Genomic DNA, 21,085 nt, shown 5'->3' with positions numbered 1-21,085 from the left:
CACACAGCCAGAGCCCCGTGGGCCACCGTCATTTCCAGGCCGTTGGAGCTGCCCTGCTTCACAGTTTGGACCCATGACCAAGCTCAGTCAGCTTCCCCTGGAGAGAGGACATCACCAGCTGGGGCACCAACAGCTGCCTAAGTTACTCTGCCGCCGGATGGGACGCTCTTGGTGCTGGCAATGCTGATAATTAAGAATAATCAGGGGCTTCCCTGCTGGCGCAGTGGTTGAGAGTCCGCCTGCCGATGCAGGGGACGCGGGTTCATGCTCCGGTCCAGGAAGATCCCACATGCCGCGGAGCGGCTGGGCCTGTGAGCCATGGCCGCTGAGCCTGTGTGTCTGGAGCCTGTGCTCTGCAACGGGAGAGGCCACAGCAGTGAGAGGCCCGCGTACCGCAAAGAAAAAAAAAAAAAAGGTCTAAAAAAAAAAGAGAGGAAACTTAAAACAGTGTTTTTTTTTTTAAAAAAATAAAGGGGTAATCAGGTTAAAACAAGGTCATTCAGGTGGGCCCTAATCCAGTGTGACTGGTGTCCTTCTAACGGGGAGCACACACAGAGGGAGGGGACGTAAAGACACAGGGAGAAGACGGCCATGTGATTGGAGGGTCGCATCCACAAGCACCAGGGTTCACAGCAAATACCGGGAGCTGGGAGAGGCAGGAAGGACCCTCCCTGGGAGCCCCCGGGGGCGCAGCCCCGGAGACTTCAGACTCCAGCCTCAGTGCAGTAAGAGGAGGGGGCCGTGGCTTTAGGCCTCCCGGGTGACGGTACTCTGTCAAGGCTAACAGATCCAGTGTCAAAAACTCTTTGATTTGGGGGCTCTGGTGTCGCCACTGGGTAGACAGCTAACCAGCTGGTTAGTTAGGCTTGAGCTAGTGGGGATCTGCGTTCCAGCCCCTGGTACCAATGGCTAAGCTGCTTCCCCATCCTGGGCCTCTGAGCATTCTGTGTGGAGCGGGGTCACAGCACCTCAGAAGGAGCATTTGTGCGTGAAGGGCAAGGAATTGGTGACCTGGTGACCTGGTCGTAACCCACGACCTGGTGCTGAGGGCTCAAACCCGAACTCTCCTGGAAGCAGGGTCCTTTGGCACCCCAGGTCCACAGCCCTTGAAAGCCCTGCCCATCCCTCTCTGGATGGGCTGTGTCACGTCACGTTGATCATGCTGTGACCGTCCCGCTGAGCCGTGAACAGAGCCCAGGATACTAGCCTTTGACTGGGCTCCGAACCCAACCTGATTTTATCCTAAGAATCCACTGAACCAAGGAGGTGAAAGGCCTGCACACTGAAAACTACAAGACATTGATGAAAGAAGTTGAAGAAGACACAAATAAATGGAAAAGTATCCATGCTCATGGATTGGAAAAATGTTGTTAAAATGACTGTACTACCCAAAGCAATCTAAGATTGAGTACATCCCTATCAAAAAGCCAATGACATTTTTCCTCAGAAATAGAACAACCAATCCTATAATTTGTGTGGAACCACAAAGACCCCAGAGCAATCTTGAGAGAGAAGAACAAAGCTGGAGGCATCACACTCCCTGATTTCAAACTACCTTGCAAAGCTACAAGAATCAAAACATATGGCATTGGCATTAAAACATTCCATAGATCAATGGAACAGAATACAGAACCCAGAAACAAACCCATGCACACATTGTCAATTAATTTACAACAAAGGAGCCAAGAATATACAACGAGGAAAAGATAGTCTCCTCAATAAATGGTGCTGGGAAAGCCGGACAGCTCCATGCAAAAGAGTAAAACTGGACCACTATCTTACACCATACAGAAAAATTAACTCAAAATGGACTAAAGGTTTGAGCATAAGGCCTAGAATCATAAAATTCCTAGAAGAAAACCTCCTCTCTGGAGCCTTCTCTACAAGCTGCCCCCCGCCCCAGGAGCAGTCGTGGGGAATTCAGATGCTCACAACCCCCATCTGCACCCTGCTCTACACACATCCACCGAGACAAGCCCACGAAACAGGGTGGGTCTCCTCGTCGCCATCGTGCAAACTCCCCAAGCCGAGGACCAGCTTTTACAGTTTCCACCCCCCCACCAGCCCCCACTTTAGTGTAATGCAGCGGAACGCGTGGCTTGAGAAAGAAAGTCACATCCAAAACACAATCTCTTGTTACCATATTCATAATGTTTCCCAGTCCCGCTGCCATCGAGGTTTCTTACATTGACCTAAGTTTTGGGGCCTTACGTCCCCCTTACTGGTAACACGCAGCTCACGGACCAGCCAGGCCAACAGGTCTGCTCGGCAGATGGTCCCCTCATGAGGCCTCGGTGGCCAGGCAGTGACACTTACCCTCATGCCCAGCTCGATGTTCTCCCCACCGTACACCTCCATGCCCGGGTCCAGCAGGCCGATGTCCCCGAAGTACTCCCGGTCCACCACGAAGGAGCAGCCGATCATGGCCGGGGTTCTGGAGGGAAGCAGGCAGTGCATGAGCTGGTTGCTGGTGTGTGGCCCCGGATCTCCACAGCCTGGGTGGGCTCACCATCCTCTTTCCAAGTCCCCACACCTCATCCCTGCACTCCTCGCCTCCGCTTGGTCACTGTGCCCAGGGCTTGGGACACGGGCAGGGCTGCCTAGGACTTGCCTTTGCATCCCTCAGAGATGACAAAAACCAGTATTCAATTCAGGCAACTTAGTGGAAATTTTTAAAAATCTGTTTACCCGATGAGTTGTTTAGTTGCCCTGATCATCAGTCACTTGCCTACCTCCTTCGTTATTTTATCTGTGCATCAGTAGTCAGGGCTGTAATGGGCGGTTGCACAGGCTGTGCACTGCTCAACTCTATGGAAGCTCTTCAATATCAGACTCTCTCTGAATGACACACCTTGAAGTTGTACAGTACACAACCTGTGCAGCTGTCTGCACAAGACTGCCAACTGTACTATTATTCCTGTAATAATTCTATTTACAGCTACATATTTTTAAAATGTCAGTAAATCTTGCCTTGTCCCAAGCAATTGTATCTGTAAAATCATGTGTCAATGTGCTGGTTATAGTTTTTTCTAAAATGCATTAACAATCTATCAGTGTTGAGACCTCCACTGGTCTCATGGAGCAGCGGTGGTCAAAGCAGGACAGGGTGAGACAGAGTGGCAGAGAAAAGTGGACGGTGTCACTGTGAATAGAACTGCATATTTGCTGACTCATTCATTCATTCATGATACATTCACATCATGAATGCAGGATATACTGAGTGCCTATTAGTCGGAGGGGATAAAAAAGAGAAAGGAAAGAGAACGGAAAAATAGCTTGCTAGCAAGAAGTAGACACAGTCTCTGTTTTGTAAGAAAGCAGGACCTTCCAAGCTTTTGAAGGACGTGTTTCCCTCAAAACAAAGACACCTCCCTTGTAGGCTGAGGGCTTAGTTTCTTCCGAGCTCTGAGAGGACTAGTAAAGGCTCCCCACTGGGGCTTCCCTGGTGGCACAGTGGTTAAGAATCTGCCTGCCAGTGCAGGGGACACGGGTTCGAGCCCTGCTCTGGGAAGATCCCACATGCTGCGGAGCAACTAAGCCCGTGCGCCACAACTACCGAGCCTGCTCTCTAGAGCCCGCGAGCCACAACTACTGAAGCCCGCACGCCTAGAGCCTGTGCTCCGCAACAAGAGAAGCCACTGCAGTGAGAAGCCCGCGCACCGCAAAGAAGATCCAACGCAGCCAAAAATAAAATAGAACAAATAAATTAAAAAACAAAAAGGCTCCCCACTGTCCCCGAAGGCCCCTGTGGTCCTGGCAAGGCTGAAGGCTAAGGCTGTTTCCTGCTCCGTTCCCCCCGCTGTCCCGCTGCTCCCACAGGTATGAAGTCACTCATGATAACGCCATGATAAATTGTTCTCAATCACAATTTAAAAGAAGCATTTCTTTTCAATGTGACTAGGACATCAGAAGCAAATGCCCATGAGTTGTCCAAGAATAACAGAGGCATTAAAAGGCGATTATCCTTTTATTTGTAAAAAGATCCAATTTGTTCAGTCATGACATTTGAGCCACAAATCTAACAGCAACGAAATTTTAATGTCATCTGTGATGTGTAATAGCAAGCGTTTGACTGGTTAAGTTATGGTTCACCAACCAAGAGAGATATTTCTCTCATTTTCTTAACGACACAAAAACCTCGGGCGATCTCTGGTGAACTTAACTACCAAATCCCTCCCAAGTCTGATGTAGCTAGTAAGAATTTTTTTATTACTGCTCAGAGTTCCAAAATAAACTTAAACTCAGAAGGCGATGGAAGCAGAATCAGCTGGCACGGAATTTATCTGCATGAGAAATTCTTGCTCTGTTTACAGAAAACAGCCGGGGCCGAGGGGTTCTCAGGTTCGGCGGGCAGGGGGAGACGTGTCGTCCTGGGGGCATCCTTACATCGGGGCTGATGTGCACATGCCGGGATATAGCAAGCGGCATCTCTGCAAAGGGTCCTCACCCGGGCTCCTGCCTTGTAAAGGCAACAGACATGCGGACACACACAGATGCATAGATGCACACAACACACACGCGTGCGTGCAAAAGTACACACATGCAATAGACAGGTACACGGACACATGTAGACACACACGCAACACACCCACTACAAGGCCAGACACACACCCAACAAACAGATGTACAGATATACAGACACATGTAATACACGTACATGGTCCCACAAACGTACCCACAGATAGATACCCATACACACAGACCTACACGTACACACCCAGATGCACACAGGTAACACCCAGAGAAACACACATGTGCACCCCCGCACACATAAACACAGACCCACACCTGCAGTGAACACACACACAGATACACATACAACACATGCACACACAGAGACACACCCAGACACCCACGCATAGACAATCCACATCCTCGAGTCCATGGAATTCTGGAGTTCTGTATAAATGGGAGTGCATAGAATTAAGGTCACAAACGGGTCCTTCAGCCTTCAGGAGAGTGACAAGGGACAAGAGAGTCATCTGCTCCCGGCGTCTTGAGGAAGAACATGTGCTCGCAGGCAGGGCGTGGCCAGGCAATCGGCACAAGCACAGGGAAGGCGTGTGCAGAATCTTGCAGACTCGCTGCCGAACTGGGTGCAGGGGTCACATGCACTGGTGGCGAGTTTGTGGAGAAACTGGGGTGGGTTGGCTCAACTGTCTTGGAAAAGTCCAAAGCTATGAATAGACAGCCAACGATACCTGTGCAGTGATGCAACGACGACCCGGCTCGGTGCGCACCAGCTGTGTGACCTTGGGCAAGTCGCTCAGCTTCTCTGTGCTCGGCTGCCCCGCCCATAACGTGAAAGGCAGGACAGTGCCTCCTCCACAGGCTGCTGTGCAGATGAAAACTGCATAGAGGAGTGTCTGGAGCCTGGGAACCGTTTGCTGTTATTATTTTATCCCCTGATTCCACAGCTGGCATTTATCCTAGGAGACTAATCCAAAAGCTATTCGCACAAAGCTGTGCACTGCAGCGTGAGTTATAGCGGCCAAAGGGAAATCAACTTAGAGTCCATCAGTGTAGACGGTCGAATGAATTTCGAGCCATCCCTTTTATGGACTGTTACCCACCCAGCAGGCGAGGTGCTTACCAAGATCCCAGCACCACGGGAAGTGACGGCTCAGAAGAGGGTAAGTGACAAGTCAGCAGGAAAATGTCACTATGCTACCACCTACCACCGTGACCGGAGAAGCAATTACGTGTGTGTGTGTGTGTGCACGCGGGTCTATGTGTGGTCTTGCGCGTGTGCGTGTGTGTGCGCGTGTGTCTGGGTGGGCGGGTCTGTGCGGTCGTGTGTGTGTGCGTGTGCGCGCGTGTCCGTGTGCTTGCATTTGTATCTGTGTGTGCACCTCTATGCACGTGTGTGCATCTGTGTGTGATTTTGCGCATGTGTGTGTGAGTGTGCGTGTGTTACTTGGGGCCTCGTTCCACGCTCCCCTGCTTGGTGGGGGGGACTGGGTGCTGGGAGGGGGCCCCTCTGCCACCCCCCGAGCGTCCCCCTTTCCTCCGGGCTCCTCTGGCCCCACTGGTAGCGACTTACACCCGCGATCCCTCCGCGTCCACCAGACACACTGGCCCGGATCTGGACTCCCCTCGGGGGACGGGGTGCAAACCCTCGCACGAGCTCCACGGCCCCTGGAAGATGCGAGCCGCGTGCGCCAAGGGGCTGCACTGCCCTCCCCGAGGCGGGGGTCCGTACGACGCGGCCAAGACGCTCCGCGCCTGCACCCTGCTGGCAGCTCGGAGCCACGCGGAGACGGGGACGAACACGCCACTGGTCACGGGTCCCGTTTTGACCTCCTTCAGACCCGGGAAATAGCTCCATTTCAGTGACATGGTTTGCGCGTGCGGCCAGCCGCCCCCAGCACGCAGGACCCCTGGGCCCACACCAGGCCTGCGGGCCCCTCACTCCCCTTTCCACGTGCGGGGGGAGCCGTCTTTCTCCTTCTGTCAAGGCTGAGATACTTCCCTCCAGCAATCCAAGCCTTCTTCTCACGCCTTTTTCTTCCTTGAGCTTCAAGGATAATGAACGGTAGGGAAATTTCCTAAAGGAAATCTTCACACGCCAGCCTCTCCCAGGCTAATTTCCCACCCGGGCTCCAGGGTGGGTGTGCGAGCTGCATCCTTCAGGAGAAGGGCAGCGGGTCCGCGCCCAGGTCCGAGGGAAACGAGAAATCCCAGAGCGGTTTTCAGGAGAGACCTTTCCAGGCCCGTGCTGTCCCCGGGGATGCAGTCTCCCAGCCTGGGGTCCGGGGTCGGGTGTGCAGGGTGAGGGGCTCCATCAGAGGGTGGCCAGGGGCCTTTTCTGCGGGCACTGGGGTGCCAGGGCTTTTCCCGCGGGGTCTGCTGTCGCGGGGAGGTTGTGTGAAGACCCTTCCCTGAGAAGGGGGAGAGGAGGGCCATCCTCTGGATAACAACCTTGGAAGCAAAGGACCTCGCGGCTGCCCCTGCGGTCCTGTTTCTCCTGAACCCCCAGCTCGAGGCCCGAGGGGAACAGGCTGCGGGGAGCGCTGGGGACTGTGGTGCTGCCCCTCCCGGGGGACCAGTGGCAGCTCAGCTCCAGTGGACCGTCACCAGGCAGGAATGGGGGCCTGGGTTTTCCAGAATCTTCTACTTTTCAAAGAGTAGATATCAATTTCATGTGAAATCTCTTAAGTGTAAACATTGGTTCCAATTCAAAACATACACGGTACAATCGAGGCAACACGCTGTAACTCAGAGACGGCCTTTTCTAGAACTTGAAGGACGCGGTTACGCCACCCTTGGCTCCCCGGGTGCTGTGCACACTGAGACGGGAGATTCAGAGTGACTTCTCTCCCCAGGAAGAGGGGCCGGGGGTCTGGGGGCAGGGCAGTGAGTCCCGGCACGGAGCCTGCTGAGGGCCAGGCGGGTCTGGGGAGGCTCCGGTCGGCCTCCTCTCTTCCCCGAGGGACACACCACATCTGATTCCCAGGGAGCCTTGGCTGGGCGCGGTCAAAGCCATCAGCCCCGCAGGCAGCCTTGAGAGGCCCTTGTCGGGACTCTGCTTCCCCGCGGGCTGCACTCATGCCCGTCGAGGACGCAGTTCGGGGACTGGCTGTGGTCGTGGCTCCGCGTGGAGCTGAGGAATGCTTGTGACTGTCACACGCAGCACCGGCTCCAGACTGCCACCATGGTCTCGCCTCAGCGTGGCTGTGTGCCGGCTCCATCCCCACGGGGACGCCCTCCTGGCAGATGCCCAGCAAGGCTTAGACCTTCCAGTCTCGGCGCAGGGCTCTGCAGAGGGCCTGTTCTGGACATTGGCCATTTTAGGTTACCCAGCGTGTTCACTTCCCGTGGCTGCGAAAAGAAGTACCATAAACGGGCTTCAGACCAGAGATGTGTGTCCTCTCCCAGCTCCTGACGCCGGAAGTCCGAGGTCGAGGTGTCGGACTGGAGATGTGTGTCCTCTCCCAGCTCCTGGCGCTGGAAGTCCGAGGTCGAGGTGTCCCAGGGCCGCGCTCTCTCTGGAGGCTCCAGGGGAGGGTCCTTCCTGCCTCTTCCAGCTGCTGGGGGCCCCAGGCGTCCCTTGGCTTCTGGCTGCGTCCCTCCCGTCTCTGACTCCAGAGTGGCGTGGCCTTTCCTCTTCTGTGTGTGTCTCTCCTAAGGACACTCATGACGGCATTCAGGGCCCAGCCTGGTGATCCAAGGTAATCTCCCCGTCACAAGATCCCAATTGCATCTGCAAAGATCCTTTCCCCAGTGAGGTCGCCTTCATGGGCTCTGGGGGTCAGGATGTGGACACGCCTGTCTGCTGCGCCCAGCCTTCTTATAAACACCCCAACATCTTTTAGGGAGACCGCCTCTCTCCTTGCACATACTCCCTGTGGGACGGTGAGTCCCCAGACCTTCCCCTCTGTGAAGGTCAGCGAGTCGCTGGAGGACGCCTTCTCCCATCTGCTTCCAGGAAAGGTGGGGGCAGGGGTTTGCGGCCCAAGTTCAGCCACTGCCTCCTCTGTTCCGGGGACTGACTGGGGTGGAGGGACACCCGTCCGCAGTGTCGGGGAGACGTCTGGCTTTCCTGCTGCCTCCTCCCCAGAGCCGCTTCAGCTCATGTTAGCTGGCGCCCTTCTCTGTTGCTGGAATCCTCCTGGTCTCGGCTCAGAGATGCTAATTTAACTGGCATGGTAAGCAGCTTGGGCATTGGAATTATTGCTTTTTTGTATGTTTTGAAATTCATTTTAAAAATCAACTCAACAAAGTTAAATTTACACGCAACAGGACACATCCCTTGAAAGCGTGTGGTCCGAGTGGTCTGACGGAGGGAACGTCGGGTAACCCCGTCCCAGTCCAGACGGAGAATGTGCCCACGCAGGGCTCCTCGGTCCTCCACCAGGGGACTGCGTTCTCTGGGCTTCTCTGTGCATCAGATCACACACTGCGCGCTCTCGTGTATCTGGCTCTTTCGCCTCTGTTTCACCATTTTGAGTTTCACCCGCATTGTTACGGGCATAACCGTTTATTCCCTTTTAGTTCTGAGAAGCCTCCCGTTACATAGATAGGTTATGCTTCGTTTATCTAGTCACCTGTTGGTGGACATTTGGGTCCAATTCGGGACTACTGTGAATAAAGCTGCCACCACAAACATTCGCAGGTGTCTTTTGTAGACGTGCGTTTTCATTTCTTTTGGGAAGATACCTGGGGTAGAGCGGCTGGTCATACAGGAAGTGTTTTTACCTCTTTGAGAAACTGCAAGTATTACAAAGTGGTCTTGCCGATGCCTTCTCGCACCGGCCGTGCTGAGAGTTCCGACTGCTCTGTGTCACCAGCCCCCGCTGCCACTGGTCTGTCTGTCCGTTCTAGCAGGCGTGCAGGGCCCCTCACTGGGACACTGCGTGACTCCGTGGGGGGCGTTTTTCTGTGAGTGTGTTAGCACTTTGTCTACCTTCCTGTGTGCAGTATCTGTTCGAGGCCTTTGCCCATTTTTTGTTTGGGTTTTGGGCATCAGGGGTTTCAAATGCTCTCCAGGTAATAGTAATAAGGAGCAAAGCTCGAGACGACGCACAGTCTGTCCAGAGCGTCCCTCCTGCAGCTCGGGGCATCCAGGCTGCTCTGAGACTTAATTTCTCGCTGGTCGGCTCTTTGCTCATGGAGGGTGGGTGCCCGGAAGCCCCCGTAAGACACTCCTAGGGGAAGAGAGAGCTTTCAGAGGCGCAGTGAGGGATGGTCTTGGTCACTTGCGGGCAGAGTGGCTTGTTTCAGCAGGGACACATCAGTTTGTACAGATGAGGCAGGAGGGTCCCAGCCCGAGGCCCTAAGATCCAAACCTCTACAGGGGGGACCTGGCCAAGGCTGCAAGGGGTCAACAGATCCTGCAGATGCACGTTCACTCCAGGAAAAAAATACCTCCATCCTGCTGGGCCCCCAGGAGAAAGTGGTAGCCCCACTAGATTTTTTTTTTTTTTTTTTTTTTCCCCCCTAGATTTTGAAACATAGATTTCCCAGGGGCTCAGCAGACTAGGGAAGTGGAAGGAAAGGCTGCAAACTACAGAAGCTCAGTCGGTGATGGAAACAAACAAAGCAGGCCAGGTGCAAGGAATGACAGCGCAGGTAGGAAGGCAGAGCGTCAGGGAGACAATGGGGAGGGGTGGGGATTTCGGGAACTGGAGACCACCACGCTGTTTAGACAGGGGACTGCTTCTCAGCCCCAGGGACTGCTGCCTTGGGAGAATGTGCACCTTCCCATTTTTATAAAGATGCTGGGCTGTGGGTTTTTTTAAAAATTTATTTTATTTATTTATTTGTGGCTGCGTTGGGTCTTCACTGCTGCACACGGGCTTTCTTCTCTAGTTGCGGCGAGCGGGGGCTACTCTTCGTTGTGGTGCGCGGGCTTCTCATTGCGGTGGCTTCTCTTGTTGCTGAGCACAGGCTCTAGGCATACGGGCTTCAGTAGTTGTGGCACACGGGCTTCGTTGCTCTGCAGCATGTGGGATCTTCCCGGACCAGGGCTTGAACCTGTGTCCCCTGCATTGGCAGGTGGATTCCCAACCACTGTGCCACCAGGGAAGTCCTGGGTTGTGTATTCTTTTTTAATATTTTATTTAGTTAGTTAGTTATTTGGTTGTGCCAGGTCTTAGTTGCAGCAGGCGGGCTCCTTAGTTGTGGCATGCAAACTCTTAGTTGTGGCATGCATGTGGGATCTAGTTCCCGGACCAGGGATTGAACTTGGGCTCCCTGCATTGGGAGCATGGAGTCTTAACCACTGCACCACAAGAGAAGTCTCTGGGTTGTGTATTTTTAACATGTGAAAATCTCTCCGTTTTCATGTTTGGGAACCGATTCAAAATAAAATAAATGCTTTGCAGGACAATCTCTGGGGTCTGCTGAAACGCCTGGGGTCTCTGTAGCACACACAGCATCTGTGGTCTCCGGGTCTCTGCTCTGCTCCCCGGCTCGTGTTTTTGACTCTTGTGGCGCTGTCTCTGCCTCTGTCTGTCTCTCCCTCGTTCTCTCTAAGTCTCTGTCTCCTTTCCCTCCCTCTCTCCATCTCTGCACCTCTCGTCCTCTCTACTCCGTGACGCCTTCCCAGTTTTGTTCCTTGGTCTCGCTGCCGCCTACGCTGACTCTGTCTTCCTCTGTTCGTCTCTCTTTCTTGTTCCCTCTCACTTTCCTTGGTGAGTCCCCTGTTCTGCTCTCTCCATGTCTGTGTCCCTTTTCTCAGTCTCTTTTACTGGCTCTTTCTCTTTGGGTGTTAGCTCTGTCTGTCTGTCTGTCTGTCTCCCTCCCTCTCCCTCCCTCTCCCCCCCCCCCCACCCGACCTCGTCATCTCTCAGGTCACACACTGGAGCCGCTCCCAAGTTCCCCCATCACATCACCATGTCCCTCTGCACGTCTGGGCAGACGCTGCATCCCACCACATTTACTTGCCCACATGGCGCAGGCCCTGGCTTTCTGCAGGAGAGCACCCCCGTCCCTCCAGCCCCCAAGCCTCCTGCGGCAGCCCTGCCCCACCGCCACCTCACGCTGTCCTGGCTCCTTCCAGGGCAGGCCCTGCCCCGGGGGCCCCGGGGGTCGGCTCACCTGATGGGCGCTGCCTCGTCGCCACGGTCCAGCCAGTCCTGGGGCGGGATGATGTACATGCACCAGAGGCCCCAGTTGTAGCCGTGGGCAGCGCTGGCGTACTGCTGCACCTCAAATGTGTCGTACTTGATGTTGTCGATGGCCGGCAGGACGATGCGCCGGCGGTCCTCCCGGATCCGCGAGAGGGCGGGCTCGGCCCTGCGGGGCGGTGCATGCCCATGGGGAAGGGCGTGGATGCCGGGAGCCCCCGCCCCATTCCCCCAGGTGGGGGGGCTGAAGCCGGGCCTCCTCCAGGGAGGCGGCCACACCCGGGTCTGATGGCGCCTGCGGACGGCGGATCCAAGAGCTTCACCTCTGGAAGCCCCGGGGTCGCCTGGGCTGCAGACCCGCCTGCCGAGGTCTCGCCCTTCCCGGGCCAGCCCGTGGCTAAGGACTGATGGACACCAGGGATACGGGCACACGGATTGGGCCCAATCTCTGACGCCTCTGTGGGTCCGTCCTGGCTCCAGAGGCCCTGTGGGTCAGCTCAGTCCTACCCTTCACAGCTCGGCCTCCCCCTCCAGCGCATCCCACTTCCCGGCCCTCCTTCCCCGCACGGGTGGCCGTACGTTCATTTACAAGCATGAACTGAGGACCTGTTATGTGCCACACCCTGTTTTAACACACCGGAGTACATTCACGAACTAGAAAAGAAAAAAACATCCATGCCTCAGGGAACTTAGGATACACTGAAGGGACAGAAAGGCTACCAGGTACTGTTGTGCAGTGCACAACCTACACAACAGTATGTGGTAGCCCTGACTGGGTGGGGGTCAGGGGACAGAAAATAATGTATAAATAAATGATATAATATATTAGGAGGTGATAGCTGTTGTGGTGGAAAAAGAGAGCAAGTAAGGAGGATTTGGAATTGCACTTTTAAATAGGGTGCCTGGTGTATGTTGCCCTGGGTGGTGAACAGAAGGAGGTGTAGGATGTAGCAGGTGGTTGGGAGAGCTGGGGAGGGGGGGGGCATTCCACGCAGAGGAAGCAGCCAGTGCTGAGCTCCTGGGATGTGCTGGTGCACTTGGGGAGCTGGCCAGGGGCCTGGAGTGGCGAGATGGGGGCAGCGCAGGCAATGAAGCCGGGGAGGAGAGGGACCGGAGGACATGGGCTGTCGGTTGCTGATTCTCCTTGCAGGAGTCCAAGAGGCAAGCAGGTGCAGCTTGACCCCAGAGACGGCCTTGTCTACCGCAAGGATGAGATGCTGCCCGAGGGCCTGTCACCGAACTGGAGTTCAACGTGGTCGTGAGCAGCCCACTGACGGGGCAGCCAGAGAGACGAACGCTACAGGGGGCCAGGGGGCCAAGCTCAGGCAGGGACAGCGGGGGCGGGTGGGGCTGGGGCAGTTCTCTGACCCTGGCGAGATGCGCCACGTGGCCCGCCTTCCTTCCTGTGCTTCCAAGCGACAGCCTGGTATTTACCTGCCTTTCAGCTTCATGAGGAGGCTTAATTAATTACTGTTAGCAGAGTGCTTCAGAAGTGAAAAGCTCTCTGCAAATGCCACATCTGCTAATCAGGCAGGATCTTTGTGGAGGCAATTCTTGGAGGGAAGGGCTATTTGCAGATGGATAACTGGGTTTTCAGTTGTGAAAATTAAAGTTGCATTTTGACGTGGTAGACTTGTGATTCTCCCAAACGCCCTCCAAATGCTCCAGGGAGTTTAACGTATGTTAGAGGGACAGAAAGGCCTCCGAGTACAGCTGTGCAGTGCACAACCTGCACAACAGTATGGAGTGACCCTGGTGGGGAGCGCAGACCATAACACGTCATTAACGATAGAACGTGACAGGTGTCATGGGAAAAGAAGACTCGCTTCATGAGGGTGGCAGAGGAGAGGGAAGTGGGGGCCAGCAGGGGAAGTCAAAGCAGAAAGAAGCCGAATCTCGGTCAGGAACGTACTGGGACAGACGCAGCGCTGAGAACAAACTCGTGGTCCTGGGGTGACTGAGACGCCACAGCGAGAGTGCAGGGAACGTGGAGGAGAGGGCTCCACTCACCTGCCAACCAGGCACAAAAGCCCTGGTCCAACCAGCAGGAGCCATTAGGAAAACCAAGAACTTTGAGAGACACCGAAGGCCAGACCCTCGTGGTCCCCAGCTGGGGATGCCGGCCAGGCGCTGTGCGACTTGGTCAGCACGTCCACCACGAGCACCTCCTTACGGCGTTCGCAGCTCTCGCGTTTCCCGCAGGGGAGTATCTCAGCGAACGTCTTAGTTTAGGCTTCACAGAGTTTGAAGGTGTAATGTGGGCGATTTGATATAAAAACGGTGAGGTTTAGTCTCTCTTGAAACAGGGCAAGCTGCCCACTCACCCCGGGGCTGACTTTTCCCTGCAGTCCCTCTGATGGGTGCTCAGGCTGCCCCTGGGTGCAGGGCTCATACTCCCTGCCCAATGTGGGCCCCCTGCAGACCCTCCCACTGTGGGTCTAACTTAAGGATCTCGAGATGGGATCATCCTGGGTGACCTGGGTGGGCCCTAAACCCACTGGCAAGGGTACTTAGGAGAGAGAAGAGGAGAGACAGAGTCACACAGAGAGGAGAAGCCGTGTGAAGACGGAGGTAGAGATTGGAGGGACTCCTGGAGCCCCCAGAAGCTGGGAGAGGGTTGAGCGGTGTCTTCCCACAAAGATTTGTCCATCTGGAACCTGGGAGGGGACCTTATTTGGAAATAGAGTCTTTGCAGATGTAATTCAGTTAAAAAGCCCAAGATGAGATCAGCCTGGATTGGGCTGGGCCCTGAAAGCAAGACGTCCCAGCCTTCCTGCGGGGCGGGCCCCGGGGCACCTCTAGATCATCTCACGCAGATGCTCCTGCGTCACTGAGGTATCCCTGCCGCCCCCCTGGCCACATCCCGCTCCGGGTTTCTCACTAGAAGCCCACCTCACCCCTGCATGGATGGGTGGGAGAAAATGAGTGGACGCTTTGATCTAGAATTTTCCATAAGGATGAGAAATTGCTTCCACCTTGTGCCCTAGACTTAGGTCTCCATTAACTGAGACCCTACAGACCACGTGTTCATGCAGGAACTGCCCCCAACCTTTGTGTGTTCCCCTGGCCTGAGGTCACACGAGCAGCCTCATTTGACTGTCACCTGCTGGAATGAGTGGCCAATTCAAATTCCTTTGGGGACAAGGTGGGGATACAGGTCAGTCTTCATCTATATGCAGCAGAAACAGGTTCTGGGTCCAGGAGCTGGACATGGAGCGGCCACGTGGCTGGACTCGGCTGCCCCCGGCCCTGCCAGGCTCATCCTCTTTGCGGGGGTCCTGCAGGCGCCAGCAGACCCCGCCGACCCCGCCCGGGGCCCAGCCCCGCCCTTACCAGCCCACGCTGAACTCCACGTGGGCGTCGAAGAAGCCCACGACAGGGGCTGTGGCGACCTTCCAGCCCTGCAGGCGAGCCCGGATCAGGCCTTCTCTCCTGCCGTTTCGGACGATTTTCACAAGGCCCGGGTACCGCTTGCTGACGTACTGGTCCAGGTGGAGCTTGAGTTCCACTGCGGGGGACACAGAGATGTTTCGGGCGTGACACCTCGGGAGGGCCTGAGGTCACCGAGACCCACGGTCGTTGTGTGCCCTGGATCTGTATTTCATAAACATTTAAGAGGACCCGCCGGTGCTGGACGTGGGCTCGGGGTGCTGGGGGGGACCTCGGAGAGATAAAAGCCCGCCTCACGGAGCTGCATTCCAGCGGGAGAGACAATGAACAATCAAGCCAGACTGATTCAGACAGAGGCACGTGTTATAAAGACAGCAGAAAACGGGGCTGAACTACTCAGCTGTAGAAAGGAAGGCAGTCCGTGGACAGACGGATGGATAAACAAAGTGTGGTCCATCCATACAATGGAACCGGATCCAGCCTGAGAAAGGGGGAAATTCTCACACATGTTACTACGTGGAGAAACTCAAGGACGTTACGCTCAGTGAAATAATCCGGTAGCCAAATGACACGTCCTGTGATTCCGCTTACATGAGGCCCCTAGAGCAGACAGCTCCACAGAGACGGAAAGCAGGGTGCTGGGTGCCAGGGGCTGGGGAGGGGGGTGGGGAGTTAGTGGGGTTTTTTGGGGTTTTTTGCGGTATGTGGGCCTCTCACTGTTGTGGCCTCTCCCGTTGCGGAGCACAGGCTCTGGGGAGTTAGTGTTTAATGGGGACAGAGTTTCACTTTGGGAAAGTGAAAATGTTCTGGAGATGATGATGGTGATAGTCGCACGATGATGTGAATGTACTTAATATCCCTGAACTCTACACTTATTTTGTAAATGGTTGATTTTATGTTATGAGAATTTCAACTCAGTAAATTATTAAAAAACTGATGAGGGCGCAGGTGTCTACGTGAGGAAGCTCCCAATGGCCAAAAGTGCAAGCAACAAGGTAAGTCACCACAGTGACAGACTCTAGCCGGCAGGAAAAAGAGAAAGGGGAAGAGCGAGCGGACACCTGAGTGAGGCGGGAGCTTCGCCGGGTCGGCTGGGCATGTGCGGGGCAGCCCGTCTCCATGCCTCCCCCTCAGTCACCAGGCTCCAGTGGACACGCCTGTGAGGGCAGCCCTGGTCCCAGGGGTGCCCCAGCCGCAGCGGCCAGGGCCTCCTGGAGCAGCCTTCCTGTGCTCCGTCCCCCCCCTCTCCAGGGCCCCGCAGGCCAGCCTTCCTGTGCTCTGTCCCCCCTCTCCAGGGCCCCGCAGGCCGGCGCCGGCCACCCGCTCCCGGCTCCCTTGACGGTGTCAGGCGGGGCTCCCCCCCCCCCCCCCCCCCCCCCCCCGCGTAGACACAGAGCACACGCAGGGCTGGAGCTCCTTCAGGCCGTCCTGGAGGGCTCTGGGAGGCCTCGCCCCGCTCTCCTCCACCCGCCCCCCGACTCCCGAGGTTAGGAGGAGAGGCTGCTGTGATGGGAGAGACTGGGGACGAGGAGGGGCCGGCAGGCCCGGCTCAGCGCGCCAAGGGCTCGGTGTGGGGACCGCAGACGGGGGCAGGCGGGGCACCTCCGGACCCCTGTTAGGGGCTCGGAGCCCATGTGCCTGCTGGGTGTGGACAGCGTGCTGGGCTGGACTGAGGGTGACGCAGGGCCACGCTAAGGGCCCAGGTTCCGGCCGTGAGCGCCAGTCCAGCTTCCCCACCAGCAAGGCTCCCACTGCAGCTTTGTCCAGGTGCCATTAGCATTTGGGAGAACTCAGCACGCTGGGGGCCTTCCTGGCTGGAGGAGTGATAGCACCCTGCCACAGCTCAGGCCCACCCAGGACCTCAGAATGAGGCCTCAGGTGGAGGTAGGATCTTTGTGGATATAACTAGTTCAGGATCTTGAGGTGAAAACCTTCCGGGTTAGGGTGGGCCCTAACTCCAAGGACAAGTGTCCTTAGAAGAGGAGAGACACAGACACACCGGGAAGAGGCCTTGTGAACGTGGAGTCAGAGGTGGGAGGGGTGTGGCCCCAAGCCCGGGACACCAGGGATGCCGGCAGCCGGGAGAAGCTGGGCGAGGCAGGAAGGACTCTCGCCTGGAGCCCCTGGAGGGAGTGTGGCCCGACTCCCAGCCCGAATTCAGACTTCTGACCTCCAGGGCTCTGACATGCTTCCCTCGCGGGGGGCCGGGCTGGTCCCACTCACCGTTATCACTGTTGTCGTCCACCAGGATGACCTCCCTGAGGAGCTGGGAGGGCGTGTGGTTGACCACGCTGTGGACGGAGCGCAGGATGACCGAGAGGGCTTCATTGACAAAGATGAACACCACGGAGATCTGGGGCAGGTCGTCCGAGTAGGTCATCTGTCTGCACCTGCGGGAGAGACGGGGTTGGGGGCAGTGGTCCGTGTCGGGATGTGACGGGGAGGTGGGAGCCTGGTGCCCCCGCGGGATGCCCGCTGGGACCAGTTCTCAGTCCTACTCCCAGTGGAAGGGCGACAGCAATGCCACAGATGGAAAAGGACCGAGCACGGTGAGAGGAACGGCACGGTGACGTGTGTCTCAGAAGCTCTGGACTTCAAGGCTCTGAGCCTGACCTGCTGTCTCCTGCAGAAAGGCAGGGAACTTGCACTTTAAGGGGTTAAAGTCCCACTGGGATCACACAGAGCATTCTTCCTTGATGCCCTTGGAAGGCGTGGAAGAGAGATGAAAGGAATGGTAGTCATCTCGCGGTGCAGCCCAGTGGAGGGCCTGGGAGAGAGCCCAGCCCGGAGCCACGTCAGCTCCCGAGGCCCAGCTCTACTGAGCCCCGGGCGGTCACGGGGCAGGTGGCATCTACCGGGTGGGTCCTGCGCTCGGCGGCCACTGTCCCCTGAAGTGGGGTCTAAGTAGACAGTGCTGGGCTGCCCAGGAGGGCGGAGCGCTAGTGCCAGACGAGGGCTGTTGAAGCGGGAGCGATGCCTGCACGGGGCAGTCTAATCGTGGCCTCCTCCCCACCTTAGCATCGAGGGTGAAATGGAAGGATGAAGTATCTTCTTCCCAAGGTCTTATCTTGGCTGTAGGGCTGTGGGAGGGGAAAAGATGGGGGGCAGGGAAAGAAAATATTCCACGTTGGGTGTGGGATGAGGCCGGTGACAGTGGAATAAGTTCACAAAGGGGCAAAGGGAGCTCTCAAAACTAGAGAAATGGGGAAAAAGGAACAAAACATAAAGTAAGACAGAAGGCACCCAATCAAGTACGTTGGCTGCTACAATAAGTGCAAACAAACTCACTCTCTCCTTAAAACGCCAGAGGCTTTTCTTTCTTTTTTTTTTAGAGGCTTTTCAATGAAGTTACATACATGCGCTAAGGCACACTTACACATGCACACACTCACGCAGCCACACGCAGCTCTGCTGTGTGCAGTTCACAGTAAACACAGTTCAGATAGAGCGATTTTTAATTAATCTATTTATTTAATAAATTTATTTATTTATTTATTTTTGGCTGCGTTGGGTCTTCGTTGCTGCACGCGGGCTTTCTCTAGTTGAGGCGAGCGGGGGCTACTCTTCATTGCGGTGCGCGGGCTTCACATTGTGGTGGCTTCTTTTGTTGCGGAGCATGGGCTCTAGGCTCGCGGGCTTCAGTAGTTGTGGCTCGTGGGCTCTAGAGCTCAGGCTTCAGTAGTTGTGGCATGTGGGCTCAGTAGTTGTGGCTCGTGGGCTCTAGAGTGCAGGCTCAGTAGTTGTGGCGCACGGGCTTAGCTTCTCTGCGGCATGTGGGATCTTCCCGGACCAGGGCTCGAACCCGTGTCCCCTGCATCGGCAGGCGGATTCTCAACCACTGTGCCACCAGGGAAGCCCTCATCTCCTCTTCTAAGGACACCAGTCCTATGGGATGAGGACCCATCCTATGGCCTCATTTTGCCTCAGTCACCTCTGTAAAGGCCCAGTCTCCACACACAGTCACATCCTGAGGTCCTGGGGTCAGGACTTCAACCTGTGCATTGGGGTCGGGGGACACAACTCAGACCCTAATGAGACCCAAAGGCTAAGGAGGGCCCAGCCAGGCTAGGACCGGGGCCGTCCGGTGCGGCAGGAGTGTGTGGGCACGTCTCCCATGGGGCGATGCGCTGTCTCACTTTATTGTGTTATAAACATGTGCAGCTTACAAAAGGTTGTTTAAATTAGAAATCGTGCAATATATATGGCTCATTTTTGTCCACCACAAATTTGCATAAAAATAATCTGTTTTCCTTATAATATAATCCCCTTCTCAGTTGAAAAAAAAATTGGTTGTGTTAAATATTGAGCAGAGGGAATTCCCTGGTGGTCCAGTGGTTAGAACTTGGTGCTTTCACTACTGTGGCCCGGGTTCAATCCCTGGTGGGGGAACTAAGACCCCGCAAGCTGAGTGGTGCAAGCCCAAAACTTAAAAATCAATCGGTAAATATTGAGCAGATCGAAGGGGATGTTCCTCACACACAGGGAGGTATGACGTCAGTGAGGAAGTAAGAACCCCACGCCTAAAACCCCGCTGAAGACAAGGAAGATTACCACCCTCCCGCTGAGCTTTTCTTTACAGCCTCTGACCCCAGGCACCTGGCCAGTAGCGCACGTGGACTTGACCTTAGGCCGGAGTCCTCCTGTCCTGCCTTTGCACCCGCACAAGCTCCGGTGGCCGCTGGGTGGGACTGTCCCACGATGCCCCTGCTTCCCTCCTCCAGGCAGGAGGTGCTGTGTTTCTGGGTTTCCTTCTGCACCTGAATCGGCCTCAGTTTCAGGGCTCAATGTCCTCCCACCCTGCAGGGACTGTCCCTGCGCTGAAGCCCGGGAGGCACTCGGTGGGGCGGGGGAAACAAAACTGGCCGCCACACTGCAGCCCTGGAAGAAGTCGGTCTGAGCGGAGCCAGAAGGTTCTCCTCTGTAATTGAAAGCCCTGTTCCTGTCCGACAGAAAATAAACCACGTTTATGGTGATTGGAAAGAATCAGAGTTCAGCAAGGGGGCGGCTCTGAGAGCTTGTGAACCTGGTGACCCAGGGTGGGCCCCAGGAGTGAGGCAGAGGCCGGGACAGAGGGACTCGGGCCCTGGGGCAGGAGTACCCCATCGCCCCCTCCCAGAGCCTCCGGAGGCGGAGGGACACCCAGAGCATTCCCACACGCCGAGGCTCTTGGTCACCGTAAAACTGAAGGAAGACGAGTGACACACTTTAAAGATTCCCACTTGACCGAGTAACATTTCTACGTTCAAACTTGAAGCTAACAGGTACAGGTCGGGAGAGAACCAGACGACATCGCCCTGAGCCCTCCCTCCTGCTGCCCCCCACCTGCTCCCCTTAGTGATGAACACGGTCCATTTCTGGCCCACCTGCTCTGGCAAAGCCTTGGCCTTGACTGTGGTCTCCCCGCCTCTCCCTTGACCCTCTTCCTGGATGCGCTCACCGTCCGCTGAGAAAGGGCGTGGTCTCTAGGATGTGTGAGCTGGGCCCCCTCTGACCTGACCTCTTTGTCTGTTTCCTTTCGCTCACTCAATGGCCCCACGTGGCCCCAGTGCCTCCAGGAGCACGCCAGTCCTGCTCCTGCCTCAGGGCCTTTGCACGCCCTCCCCCACGGCCACGTCACTGACTGCTCTTCTGCTCTTTCTCCCCTGGGCTGGGAGCCCCCAGGCAGGGCCCCCTGTTTGTCTGGTCACTGCTTCACGGCATCTAGAACGGCAGACGCTCCATGGGCTTCAATCCACAACATCTAAGAAGCTTCCATTCACAGCTCCTGGTGGAATCAAAGGTGGGGCATGAGGTGCACGTTTAAAGCTGCGACATGTGTCGGAGCTCTGAATGATTTTGTGTGAGGGAGACGTTAAAAGTCTACACTTGAGCCTCGAGCTGAATCTGAGGATACGTGTGCACGTACCACACGGGCGCATGCATGCCCACACTCACACACACACCCACGAGCCCTTGACAGGGCTGTGCCCCCGCCCCACTTGGGGCATCTGCCTTATTTGGGGGTCTCTCCAGTCCTGGCTGAGCCACATCTAATCCACCCAGAACAGGGTTTCCCAGTCTCAGCCCTATGGACTGTTGGGGCTGGATATTCGGAGAACTCTCTGTTGTGGCGGTCGTCCTGTGTG

At 55.9% G+C, this 21,085-nt stretch overlaps 1 protein-coding gene across 1 annotated transcript in view; it reads right to left on the bottom strand.

Moving 5' to 3' along the window:
• Nucleotides 1–21,085, bottom strand: part of GALNT9 (polypeptide N-acetylgalactosaminyltransferase 9) — a 91,567-nt gene that overhangs the window by 34,144 nt on the left and 36,338 nt on the right. Inside the window, exons 3-6 of the mRNA XM_033837895.2 lie at nt 17,184–17,350; nt 14,904–15,078; nt 11,542–11,739; nt 2,317–2,434 (exon numbers count right to left, since the gene is read on the bottom strand). Coding sequence (XP_033693786.1) covers nt 2,317–2,434; nt 11,542–11,739; nt 14,904–15,078; nt 17,184–17,350 — 658 coding nt within the window. The remainder of the gene's footprint in view (nt 1–2,316; nt 2,435–11,541; nt 11,740–14,903; nt 15,079–17,183; nt 17,351–21,085) is intronic.

This window comes from Tursiops truncatus, chromosome 13, assembly GCF_011762595.2.
Source record: "Tursiops truncatus isolate mTurTru1 chromosome 13, mTurTru1.mat.Y, whole genome shotgun sequence".
NCBI lineage: Eukaryota > Metazoa > Chordata > Mammalia > Artiodactyla > Delphinidae > Tursiops > Tursiops truncatus.
This window is presented reverse-complemented; position numbering and strand designations above follow the sequence as displayed.